At 34.0% G+C, this 12,182-nt stretch overlaps 1 protein-coding gene across 5 annotated transcripts in view; it reads left to right on the forward strand.

The window, feature by feature from the left end:
* The first annotated feature begins 244 nt into the window (after positions 1 to 244).
* Positions 245 to 12,182, forward strand: part of LOC120624859 (neurobeachin) — a 619,299-nt gene continuing 607,361 nt past the window's right edge. For all 5 annotated transcript variants that reach the window (XM_039891595.1, XM_039891597.1, XM_039891596.1 and 2 more), the window contains exon 1: positions 245 to 512. In XM_039891595.1, the coding sequence (XP_039747529.1) occupies positions 354 to 512 (159 nt within the window). In that variant the 5' untranslated portion in view covers positions 245 to 353. The remainder of the gene's footprint in view (positions 513 to 12,182) is intronic.

Genomic DNA, 12,182 nt, shown 5'->3' on the forward strand with positions numbered 1-12,182 from the left:
ATGAAGCATGAATATTTTATTTTGAACTATCTTGTAATCTTCTGTTTAATCTTGTTGTAAGGTTATTACAAAAAAAGGAACATTAAAATTATTTTAATTTTAACATTTAATTACCTAATGCTAATTTTAATCAGATGTAAACCAATAACTATAATCTGATTTTAATTTTATTGATTGATTGGGCAAAATAAACTGACATATTTTGTTTCGCTGGCAACATTCACTAAATCCAAGATGGCTGAAAGCGACATTGGTGCGTTATCATGTGAGCCGATGCAATGATGTTTTCTTGAATTACTTCGTCGCGAGTGGATTTTAAAATTGTGTATCAGTGAATTGTGACAAATTAAACTATGGCGGACTTAAAATCACCGCCGTATAGTGACATTAAAAGACCTGAGGAGGTCGTCAGGATGACGACCAACGACAGCCTGAAATTTGCAGTTCTTATCGGGCTGATTGAAGTTGGACAGGTAACCAACCGGGAGGTGGTGAACACCGTCCTACACCTGGTACGTACCATCAAGCCTTTAACTGTGATAGTGCAAGGGTTGCTCGAAAAGTTTGCTGGAATCTTATTGGATATGAATCCAATAAGATTCCAGCAAACTTTTCAAGCAAGATAGGTTACTTGGTGTCAAAATTGTTTTAATGTTTTATTATTTTTTAGGCATAATAAAAGACCCGTGTGGTACGCAGTTGTTTTCGTAATTAATTCTATTGTAGAAAGCGTAATATGACGAGGGATTAGAATCTATTTTCATTGTTTTTATCGATCGCGGTGGTGGTGAATCGTCTGATCGCGGACACCTCGCGAGAACCCGTCAGCGGCCGGCGATCGTGTTTTGTTTTGATTTATACGCAATGTATGCATTCAACATACGAAAGCAAAATATCGTCCGATTTAAAATAAAAAAAAAAAGAATTCGCTGCAAATCTATTGCATGCATCGTGATACATCTACATAAAAAAAAACCTACCCTATACATTTGATTCGTATTTAGCAGGCCTTATTGCAATCAAAAAATCTGCAATCTATATTAAGAGTACATAATAACGAGTAACAGCGCTGGTTGCCTACTGGACTACTTAATATATCGACTTACTTAATATCACAGAATAGATATAATATCTAATTACCAACAAATACCTATCTACCTGCTGTAAAATGTTATCAAAGTAAATATTTAAGTGTGCACTAAGTAAGTACTTACCTATTTACTATATGAGAAGTCAACTTGCGTCTGGTTCCTACGCAATGGCTGTTAAAAATAAACATCGAGAGTTGTTACACAATAGGCATTACGTAGATCCAGGTACCTAGGTTTGTATTAAGTGCTAAATGACGCGTGGACATCGCCATTTACATCTTGGACTAAGGTACCTACCTACCTACTCGTTACAAACAAAATATAGTCAAAAAAAGTTCACTATTATATACCTTCGTATTATTTAAATTATCAATGCCACTTCCAGTTCCCTCCGAGGAGAGATGTAGGAAGAGATGCCGATGTGATGCATAGAAGAAAAAATTGCAAAAAGAAGGAAGGCAAAAAAGTTTACATTCTCTAATTTACCTAAATCACTAGGTACTTCTCGGCGTGAAAGAATTGCAACTCGCAATAATAACTCCCCATAACTTATGACAGTGGGTTAAAAATATCAGTCAGACGTCCTAGGACTTCCTTCGCTTTCCAATGCTATAACTTAGTACTGTTCTCGATCTTTTACTGTTTTCCAAATAGTGTACGAATACGAGTAAAATGTATAAACGCTTCATGAATATGCTTCTGAAAGGCCTCCACGAATAAAGGATTTTTATCTACCTCTAGTTTACGGGTCTATAATATAGAGTCGGAAAGTGAAAGGAAGGACTTCGATCCTTGAAGATTTTTATCTGACTGCGGGAAGGTGTCTGCTAATAATAAAACGAGGCCATTGCATACCTATAGACATAGGAGAGATCCTACACCAGATTTTCCCTGGGGTGCATAGCTCGGTCGCAAGGTGATGATATCGGTTTGTTTGCCTTTTTACGGCCTGATTGAATTTAATGACCAGAAAGGAATAACTACTTTTCCCAAAATATTTTTTATATTCTGGGAAAAGTAGTAATTCCTTTATGGTCATATTTTAAACATTTCATCAATCGTTTATAATAACGACACAGATCTCTTGTTGATTATTTTCTTAATTTGGATTCTTAGTGTCCACTAGCGATTTCGTCCGCATAAAAATTCTTATTTTTGAAGCAAAATTTTCGTATATGCAAACTTTCAACCACTATTCTACACATTGTAAATTTACCCGTCGCGTTACTTTGCCCGCCTGCCTTTATATTCTTCGTTACTAAGGGTCGAATTTAGAAAATTTACAACCTTTTTGTAACTCGGTTAGAAAATGGATTTATTATTTGATTTCCTTCAATATACTTAATTATTTTAATTTTAAATTACAAGTTCTGTTTTTTTAAATTTTATTTATCTATAAACTGGTTACGTTAAAGCCTTTTTATTCATATTGCGCCTGAGATTTTAGTAAAGATATTAGAAAAGAGTTCCGATTTTCAATAAAATCGTTCACTGACAGATGTATTATTGCACTAACAAAATTATTCTTCTCACATTAGTATAGTCACATCGTCCAAAACAATAATTAGATTATTTGCAACCCAAGTAAGACAATTAAAGTTAAAACTTTTCGGTTTTAAAAACAGACAACTATCGTACGGAACATGGTTGTCTCTGAACATTGTTTTCCCAGCGGAAAATTTAACAGCAGTAAAATCTATTGTGTTCAAGCCAATAAGATTTCGTTACGTAATAGCTGAACCGCCTTTGTGAAATCTTCGAGAATTTTCTTCGCTTTTACTATAGGTTACATTCCTCCCCTTCAGATGACGAGTTACTTATGAGTACGGTAGTTTATGTAACATAGTAACATATGTAGTTTATGTTAGTATGAGGACGGTAGTTTATGAGTTAAAATAAAATATAAAATGATAAAACCAGTCAATCTTTACTTTCAGTGTAAACTCTGTATCAAAAACAAAAAAAAACCCTTATTATGTTTATTGACGGTTTTTATATTTACGGATACAGTTAAGATAGCGGGTTTGGTAATTGAGAAATAAATTTAAAGAGATGATCCACTGACAGCACTTTTCAAATGCCATTTCATCACTATTCCGACGTTATGCCACGTTTATCAATAAGGCTTTTAACCCCTCATAAATAAACGTGGAGTAGCTACGATAGTTTTTTTTTACAACGCACTGGCATTTCAAAAGTGCCGTCAGTTAAAGTTTTACAAAAGACTGGGTAATACATCATTCTGACGTTACGCTAAGTTTATTTCTAACTGGGTTGAAGTATTAAGCTAGAGTACCATACCATTGGCCTCTTAAGAAATGGTAAATAATGGCAAGAAAATGGATATTTTAAGCAAATTTATAAAATATTTAGTATACCTATTCTGAGGTGCACGACAATACTAAAAATAATCATATCATCATAAAAATCCTCAAACAGTCCACTGCTGGACTAAAGGCCTCTGCCAACGGGATCAGTTTAATCGCCACCCTGGACAGACTGGTTGGTGATCGCAGTAGATGATAGTATAAGTACAGAGTACAAAGGTATTCTAATCTGCCGTGACCACGCGGCAAATTTTATAAGGTAAAGGTAAAAAATATTTTGCTTAGTTTTTTATTAAATTATACCATTAAAAAATCTATTTGATTGATAAGAAAACATGCTTTAAAAAGTGATATCTCAGAAACTAGAATGTACAACCATTTTCTTATCGCAAAACAATCATTGCATATCTGGGTTTTGAAAGTCATTGCAGACTGCCGTAAAAATCGCATACAAAGAAATGAGAAAGATTTGGGTGGTACCTATTGTAAATTGCGTTTTGTCTTGCGGATTCTGCCCTTGAAATGGAAACCGCCATTTAAGATTGTTTGCAATGAAATGCAAACAATCTTAAATGTTGTAACTAATAAATACAATTTTAGATATAATAAAATTTTAAAACACAAAAGCTACTTATGCCACTGAACTATGATAGCTAGAGTACTTTATTCATGTAATACTTATTTATTGTCAATAGTTCACAGCTCCCGCCAAGTAATGAATTTCATGGCAAAATTTTGCTTATGTGGGTTACATTGTTGGCATTTTAGCTTGCTTATGGCGACGAAATTGTTAAAATCAATCGAGAAAATAGGTCTGCGCGCGACCTTTTTAGATTTCGCGAGCGGCGTCAAAAGCGAGTAAAGCACGTTACTTAATTTATTTATAGATATTGATTTTTTTTAATTTGGAAATTTTACTTAAAGTTAATTTTTAAATAAGTTAAACAATTTTTAACTAACAAGATTTTCTCGAACTTCCGTTTTTATTGTAAGTGAAAAAAAATTTTTTAAATAATAGTTGTAAAAAATTTTCGCTTCGTAGAGTCTTTCTTACATACATACTTAACAAGATCGTGCCATGAAAGTAAAATATTTACACTTTGCTTATAATAATTTTTTTTACTAGAACAAAACCAAGAAAAATACAAGTAACAAAAATTTTTCTTTTTCTTAATCATCATATTATCTGTTGTTTATACAAGATATTAATCGATTTGCAAAAAAAGTTATTCCCGCCATTTGTTGAAAAAAAAAAAAATATAAACAAAGTATAAATATTTTTTAAACTTACTCGTGCTTTTGTGTTTTGAAAGCCCTATTCTTTTCGTTTATCCTCCTTTGATTTTTTCCTTGCGTCACTCTGTTTACAAAATGGAAATCTTGAAACATCGCGTGATTTACGAGTATGAGTTCCACCGGTTCACCAGTGCTGCAGAAACGACTCGAAGGATTGATGAAGTAAACGGCAGCGGTGTCGCAAAAGAAAACACAGTGCGTTTTGCAGTACTTTTTCGTTCTTGCTGGACCACGCAGTGCTCAGCAGACGGCTACCAAATTAGAGGAGTTTCAATTAGAATGTCTAAGACATCCACCGTACTCCCCGGACCTTGCTCCAACAGATTACCATTTTTTAAATTTGGATAACTTGTTACAATGGAAACTTCCAAGATTTATTGATTCCCGTCCTAATGGTTTCTCTTAGTAATGCGAAGTGATCTATGCGATGGAAAAAGTGCATAGATTTTTATTTTGAAAAGCCAATTTCATATCTAAGAATCTAATATTGTATATCTGTCATTAATATCACCGCTTGCAAAAGTATTTTCTTCTCCTCATCATCGCAACCAATAAAGTTCTAGGTACTGTTACCTAGGACATAACTCTCTTGAAGGTTTTATGAAGTTAATCTCATTGTAGCCTGTGTTGTAGCAGTGTTTTTATTTGAGTTTATATTACAAAACATTCCATCAGCACATTTACGTCATCTCCTTTGTATTGCCACGTACGACAGGTGAATATAAAAATCCACGCGGTACCTACCGTGTAATGAATATCGTCATTAAAAAGATTAAACATGTTATGGCCTTCGCACAACTTATCGACTCAACACCGACACTACTCAAATAAGACCATTGAAATGTAAGCTTAATATAATGTAACAAAATTGTGTTTAAAAATTTATGGCGAGTAGCCGATGCGTGGTCAATATGTGGGCGACTCGCTGTATGTTGTATGTTTACATTCCTATGTTTTAACATTAGCGGAGTCAGTGTTGACTGTTCAATCGATATGATGTGCTTGTGCCATTCGACGTTAAATTGAATAAGTACAAGATCATTGAGGGGGTTAATGTTATGGTAACAAAGACACAGCATGCAATAAAAACAAAGAGATCATTCTGTATAAAATTCCTTGTTACTCGCAACATTTTTGAATAAGTGCTTTTCCCGAGGGACGTCTGGAAGAGATTATTTTAAAACTTTCCATATCAATCATCATGACCCATTACCGGCCCACTGGCCAATTGCGGCTTGGTAGACTTCACACGTCTTTGAGAACATTACGGAGAACTCTTACGCATGCAGTTCCCCACGATGTTTTCCTTCACCGTTAAAGCAAGTAGTATTTATTTTTTAAAACGCACATAACTTTGCACATAAGTTAAATGTGCCTGCTGAGGATCGAACCTGGTCCGCAAAAAGTGAAGCCGAAGTCCCACGGCCGACCCACTACCCTATCACCGATTCTTGCATATAAATTAAGGTTATTAAATATTACCTTAGCTGTGAACTAAACAGTAATTTCGAAATTTGTGTGTGCATTCATGTGAACCTTTCAATCTAAGAGCCGCACGCGCCGAATTAGTACATTGCGTGTTGCTGACGTCTCCGCATTTAATTGGTGCGTCTGATTTTCTTTTACTGATAATATGCGATTATGCGATCATTTTTTAATCCCAGTGACCTTTGTTTGGGTCTATGAAGAGAAGGTATATTTCCAGAGACTCGTAAAGATCGCCTTACAGACAATATATATATATGCCTTCTGCTTAAATTAGGTTTTTGAGGAAGGGTACAATTCGCAATATTTTGAGCGTAAGCGGAGTACGTTGTATACTTTTCGAGGCATATTGCAGCTGCAGCTGATAGAGCAAACCTGGGTTTTGGACAAGTATAACCTTTACACGTATAACGAAAAGCACAGGGTACCTCAGATATTCGTATATTGGAAGGTCGTATAATAGCTGGCCGCAAATTCTTAGCCAACCCAAATATTTTAAAAATAAATGGACCCTTGCCTGGTTCCCGTGGCGATAAATTTATGCACCGTTGCGTTCCAAAAGGGTTATCGCTATTCGCTAGTGACAGAATCATCGAGGACGGGCGAAGGGCTCTTTTGTGATACTCGCGTAGGGAAACATTGTTATTTAAGTGGTGTTTTCTTTACGGCAGGATTAACATAATGCAAATGACTTGCTAAAATTAAACTAATGATGATGACGGCCTCATGCCATCATGTTTTTTTTGGAATCTGTATACAACTACCACCAGACCATCTATTTAATTAACTGTCACTTTTTTTGAATTGCTTTTATTATTTAAAGTAAAGAATAACATAAAAATTTCAAAATACACAATACAAATGTTCTCTATTTCAAGAGGCCTCCAAACACAAAAATCTTTAATATGACGTTACAACCTGGTTAGAGTACCTAGTCACCTCCATTTATCTTTCTTTATTTGGATGATATGTGAAAGTCTGATCAAAATCTTTCAGCTGTACCGAAGACATAGTTCTACCTACTCAATGTTCGTAAAAGGCAAAATTTAAAAAAATAATAACGTGTGCGTTAGAAGCGCGTTAGAAGTTATACTTCTTTAAGAAGCTTGTCAAATTTTTATCCTACGCCTTATTCTACGTTTGTAAAAAAAACTACACTAACAGTAGAAAAAAGGTATTTAATTCATTGAAAATTTTATTATAATGCATTATCTGGTTATCTCATTATCGGACAAGTTTCACTAAACATTAAAATTTGAGATTTTTGTACAATTGAATCAATTAAATCACCGATTTTTGACAATTGAAAGTGTACAATTTAAACCTCTTTTTTTTTGAAAAACATTCGTATCATGATATTAATCCTTATCCAAATAAATAGTTTTATTAATATTAATTTTGATTATATAACTGCAAATTTCCTTTTTAAATTATTCAAATTGAACCTATCGCTTAGAAGTTGCGACAGGTATAGAAACGCAAAAATCAAGATAAATGCAGCGAGCCCGGCCGCGAATAACATAGTTGGGAAATAAAATTGGACCTGGTAGGTAGCGCTGCAATTCGTCTCTATGTTTTTTAAGATATTCAAACCTCTAATAACCGATTCGGTTCAGACGAAGTTGGGCGGGTCAGCTAGTATTTTAATATTATTTCTGGCGATTTATTGATATTATACTTAGTATATTATCTGTCTGTTTTAGCAGCGTCATGTGTAGATTTCTTTAACAAAACAATTTAAATAGCTCGAGACAACGTTAAGTCTCTTGACATGCTCTCGCCCACTTGACCGTGATCTTGCGATGTATCGCCACAAGCACCAACCGCCTCGTGTCTTCCGATCACTTGCCTCAAAGTTGATACTTATTTTCCATAAATAGATTGATACACTTTATTGCACACAAATTAATATAAAACAAATACAACGTAATTATATTTTCTCCAGATAATCCATGGGGAAAGTAATTCAAGAATTAAAATGTAAAATAAATAATCTATATATATATAATGAAAATGGTCTTCGTTTGAGGCTCAATCACGCCTAAACCACTGATCGTATCGACATGAAACTACCACCATTCGATGCGAAATTTTTCCTAGATGGTTTATGGCTATCTATTTTTTGAATTCCAACATTCCTTCATTTTTTTATTGCTGTTTTACTTTTATGAACATTTATCCCGCTAATAAAAACAAAAGATAAGCATTTTCTCTTGATTCTTTTGTTTTCAAGGATTTCAACAGAGTGTATTAAACGGATTATGGTTTTTTACATTCAGCTAAGAATCTACTCACGGTAGTGGAGAACGGCTGGACCAATTGGGCTTTTTTTTATCTTCAGAATTGTCAGGAGAAAGTTTTGTATGTAAGAAAATTTTAAAAAAGCCCGATAAAAAGTTAAAAATTTTGATGATAATCGAAGAATTCCCATCTATATAGTCACTCACCACGAAATCTCGGGAACCATAAGATTTAGAAACGTGAAACTTGGTAGGAATATTACTTTTGCTATGTAGAGGTCAGCTATGAATAGATTTTAAGAAATTCATTCCCCAAAGGGGATTGCGGGGGCGTTAACAATGAACAATTCCCGTTTTTAAACTATAGCTCCTATAGACTTCAAATTTGGTAGGAATCTTCTGTAAGAGGTGTAGAAATAGGCTATGAACGAATTTTACGATAGCTCACCCCACAGGGAGTTGCGGGGGTGGGTATTAACAATTAATATTTTTAATTTTCCAGCTAAAGCTCCTACAAGCTCCAAATTTTGTAGGAATTTTCTATAAGTGATGTAAAAATGATTTATGAACAAATTTTACGATATCCCACCCCAAAGAAGATTGCGGGGGCGTTAACAATGAAAATTTTCAATTTCCAAGCGATAGCTCCTATAGACTCCAAATTTAGTGAGAGTGTTCTATATGTAATATAAAAATGATCTTCGAGCGGATTTTACAATGAATCACCTCCAATAAGGTTCGCGGGGGTGGGTGTTAACAATAAAAAATTTCAATTTCGAAATATAGCTTCTAAAAATTCTAAATATGGTAGGAATCTTTTATTATTCACATAAAGAACATCTCAAAATGGATTTCAATAAAGTCTACTTCCGACAGGAATTGCGGGGGTGGGTGTTAAAATCTAACATTTTTATTTCTAACCTGTAACTTCTACAGACTCCAAATTTGGTGGGGATCTTCGTGTATGTAGGGATATTCGTGTATTTCCTTACAACAATCGTCTTTTTGGCAGCGGAGAAAAAGTCATTGAGAGGTTTCAAAAACTTAACTTTACATGTAGCTATCCAATCAACGGACTAAGAATTTTACATTCATTTTACTTTTGCAGACTACATAACCGACGAATTCTTTTATTGCGAGATCGCGGAAATGTAACAGATTAAAATGAATGCATTTTCCAAGCACATGAGATGTGGAAAAGAAATTTAGTTACTTATTCCAATAGAATTCATAAAAACATGCACAATTAATTTTCTATAAAAAATTGATGTCACGGAGAAAATTTTAGTTAACAGAAAATTCGTCGCACTTGAACCTAGACAGATTTCAACTTTACATATGAGACTTGCAATGACTTCAACTTAAACTTTCAATGCTCATTTCAAATTTTTTTCTTCATGTCAATTATTATTAATTTTTGGAAGAAAGGCACGGAAATGTTATAATGATTGCACATTGAAAGTTACAATGAATATTAGTGAGAAAAATCACCTGGATGAAAGATACAGGCTAAATCGATAGAATTTGGAATTTGAGTAAGTCTAAACAATATCGATGCTTACAGTTCTATCCGCGGGGCCTATTTATGTTCATACAAAAATAAAAAAAGGAGAATAATAAAAATATGAAAAAAATAAATAAAAATGAAACATAAAATGTAATTTATTTCCTTTTTCAATTCGCCCAGCGAAGCGGGATGGAACGGCTAGTATACTATAAAAAATATTAATTATAAATACTGCTACATTATAGGAAAATGTTTGTGTGATGAATGTTTTACTTATAATTTACAGATAAATACCCAGCACCGGCTGGGTGTTTATCTGTATACTATAAGTATTTATTATTAATCAAAATATTCATCAGTCATTTTAGTATACGCTTACTTTGGGGCGAGATGGCGATGTGTGTATTGTCGTAGTATATTTTTTTAACTACTTTACCAATACTTTTGTAATGTAAAAATTCTTTACTTTTGACTTTTAAGAACAGCGTATTATTGGCATAAGCATTGCTTATACAAAGTGAAGACATAGGCTAGATCCCTTTCTTCTACGAGAATGGAGGCGCTGGCCAAGTGAGAATGATTCATAAGAATTCAGGTTAGTTTTGTAACTGACTTTAAAAAATGAAGAGGTTCTAAGTTCTACTGCATGTTAGTTTTCTTAAGGATTTCTTTGTAAATTGTAAAAGGATTCTGAATATTGGATAGAAGCAGGCGTTACTTTGCGGAAATCCATAATATATTATGAAAATTAAGCTTAATTTGCTATATATATATTTGCTATATATGTTTGCGAACAGCAGGAGAATCTGTATTCTCCTGCTGTTCGCGGAGTATAGCAAATAAAGCTTAATTTTCATAACGATTCCGAAATCAACAATCCCATGGAAATCGAGGAAAATCCTCAAATTGTCAAGCCATATGTTTACACCTTTTCTGTTAAGCTCTCTCGAATAAAATGAAATCTACTAATAATGCAAGTATTTAAGTCAGAGCATTTATTGGAATCGGTATAATTTTTTTAAGTTTGTTTTGTTATAAATCGTTTGATTAGCATTAGCATTTGTATGAAACAATCACCTAATTGTGTCATGCCTGACCGCGACCTTGCGATACATCGCTAACTACTAACCAGCTAGGACCGGTTCAGCGGCTATCGATCGCGTATGTTTCCGTATTGGGGAGTTTTTTGAACCCTTATGCAACGGCTTAATGAATACACTTTATAGCACAATCAAACGGGAAATCAATGACATGAACTCACATAAACAAAAAGATTTAAACTCTCAATGGTGCAATAGCTTTAGAGATTCTACCCGCGACTTTATGAGACGTGTGAACTTGAATTGGGTCTGAAGAGACAAGTAAAAACATGAGAAAAAAGTTTAATCTGTGATACTCGATGTTCTGAAAGTCCCACCAATTAAACTTTAAACTTTGTGGAAATTTTAGATATATTATGGATTCAACCTTGGTCGCGGAAGTAGCGAGGGTAGCTTCCGCAGGTAGTCGACTGCATCATCCCGTTAATTTGCTGATACTGAATATTTATTTCTGCAAATCTATACGCACGAAGTTTGAGGAGTCGTAAAGTTTTATTTGGGCTATAGCTCTAATTAAACTACATAGAATATGTTTACAGACGTTATTCTTGTATTACTAATGATTCTAAATTGAAGCCCAATTTGTCTAAGTATTGTGAAGTGACGGAGTGACAAACTTTTTTTTTAAATAATATTAATAAGATAAGATTGTAAGACTAGTCGGCAGTCTTCATGCCTTTAATATACAATAGAAAAGCTTCCATAGCATATACTAAAAAGCCCTTCGCAGGGGGTTGAAATTATATTATTTACAAAGCGTTTGTTTTGTAAATAACATTTCCCAGCCATTAGTAATAAAATACTAGCTACCATTATACTTAGTAGTGTAATAACTCGATAGTCTATTGCTATCATGTTTGGCAGGGGATCACGAGGCTTCGGATTTGGCCGAAAATTTTAAGGAATAGAGAATCCCGTTAGTAATTTTTCAGTAAGTACCAGTTCAACTACGAAAACAGGAATTTGGCGTTAACAACACCCTTGCCCCGAAGAACACATGCTAACTACTAGATCATCGTTAATAGTTATATCATTATCTTGTTCCATTTCCACAAAAAAATTAAATGTTCAAAACGAGACGCGTTTTTCTATCTTAAGTTACTTTGCAAGTTGGGTGACAACTGTTTTGTAACCGG

This window comes from Pararge aegeria, chromosome 7 (genome assembly GCF_905163445.1).
Source record: "Pararge aegeria chromosome 7, ilParAegt1.1, whole genome shotgun sequence".
NCBI lineage: Eukaryota > Metazoa > Arthropoda > Insecta > Lepidoptera > Nymphalidae > Pararge > Pararge aegeria.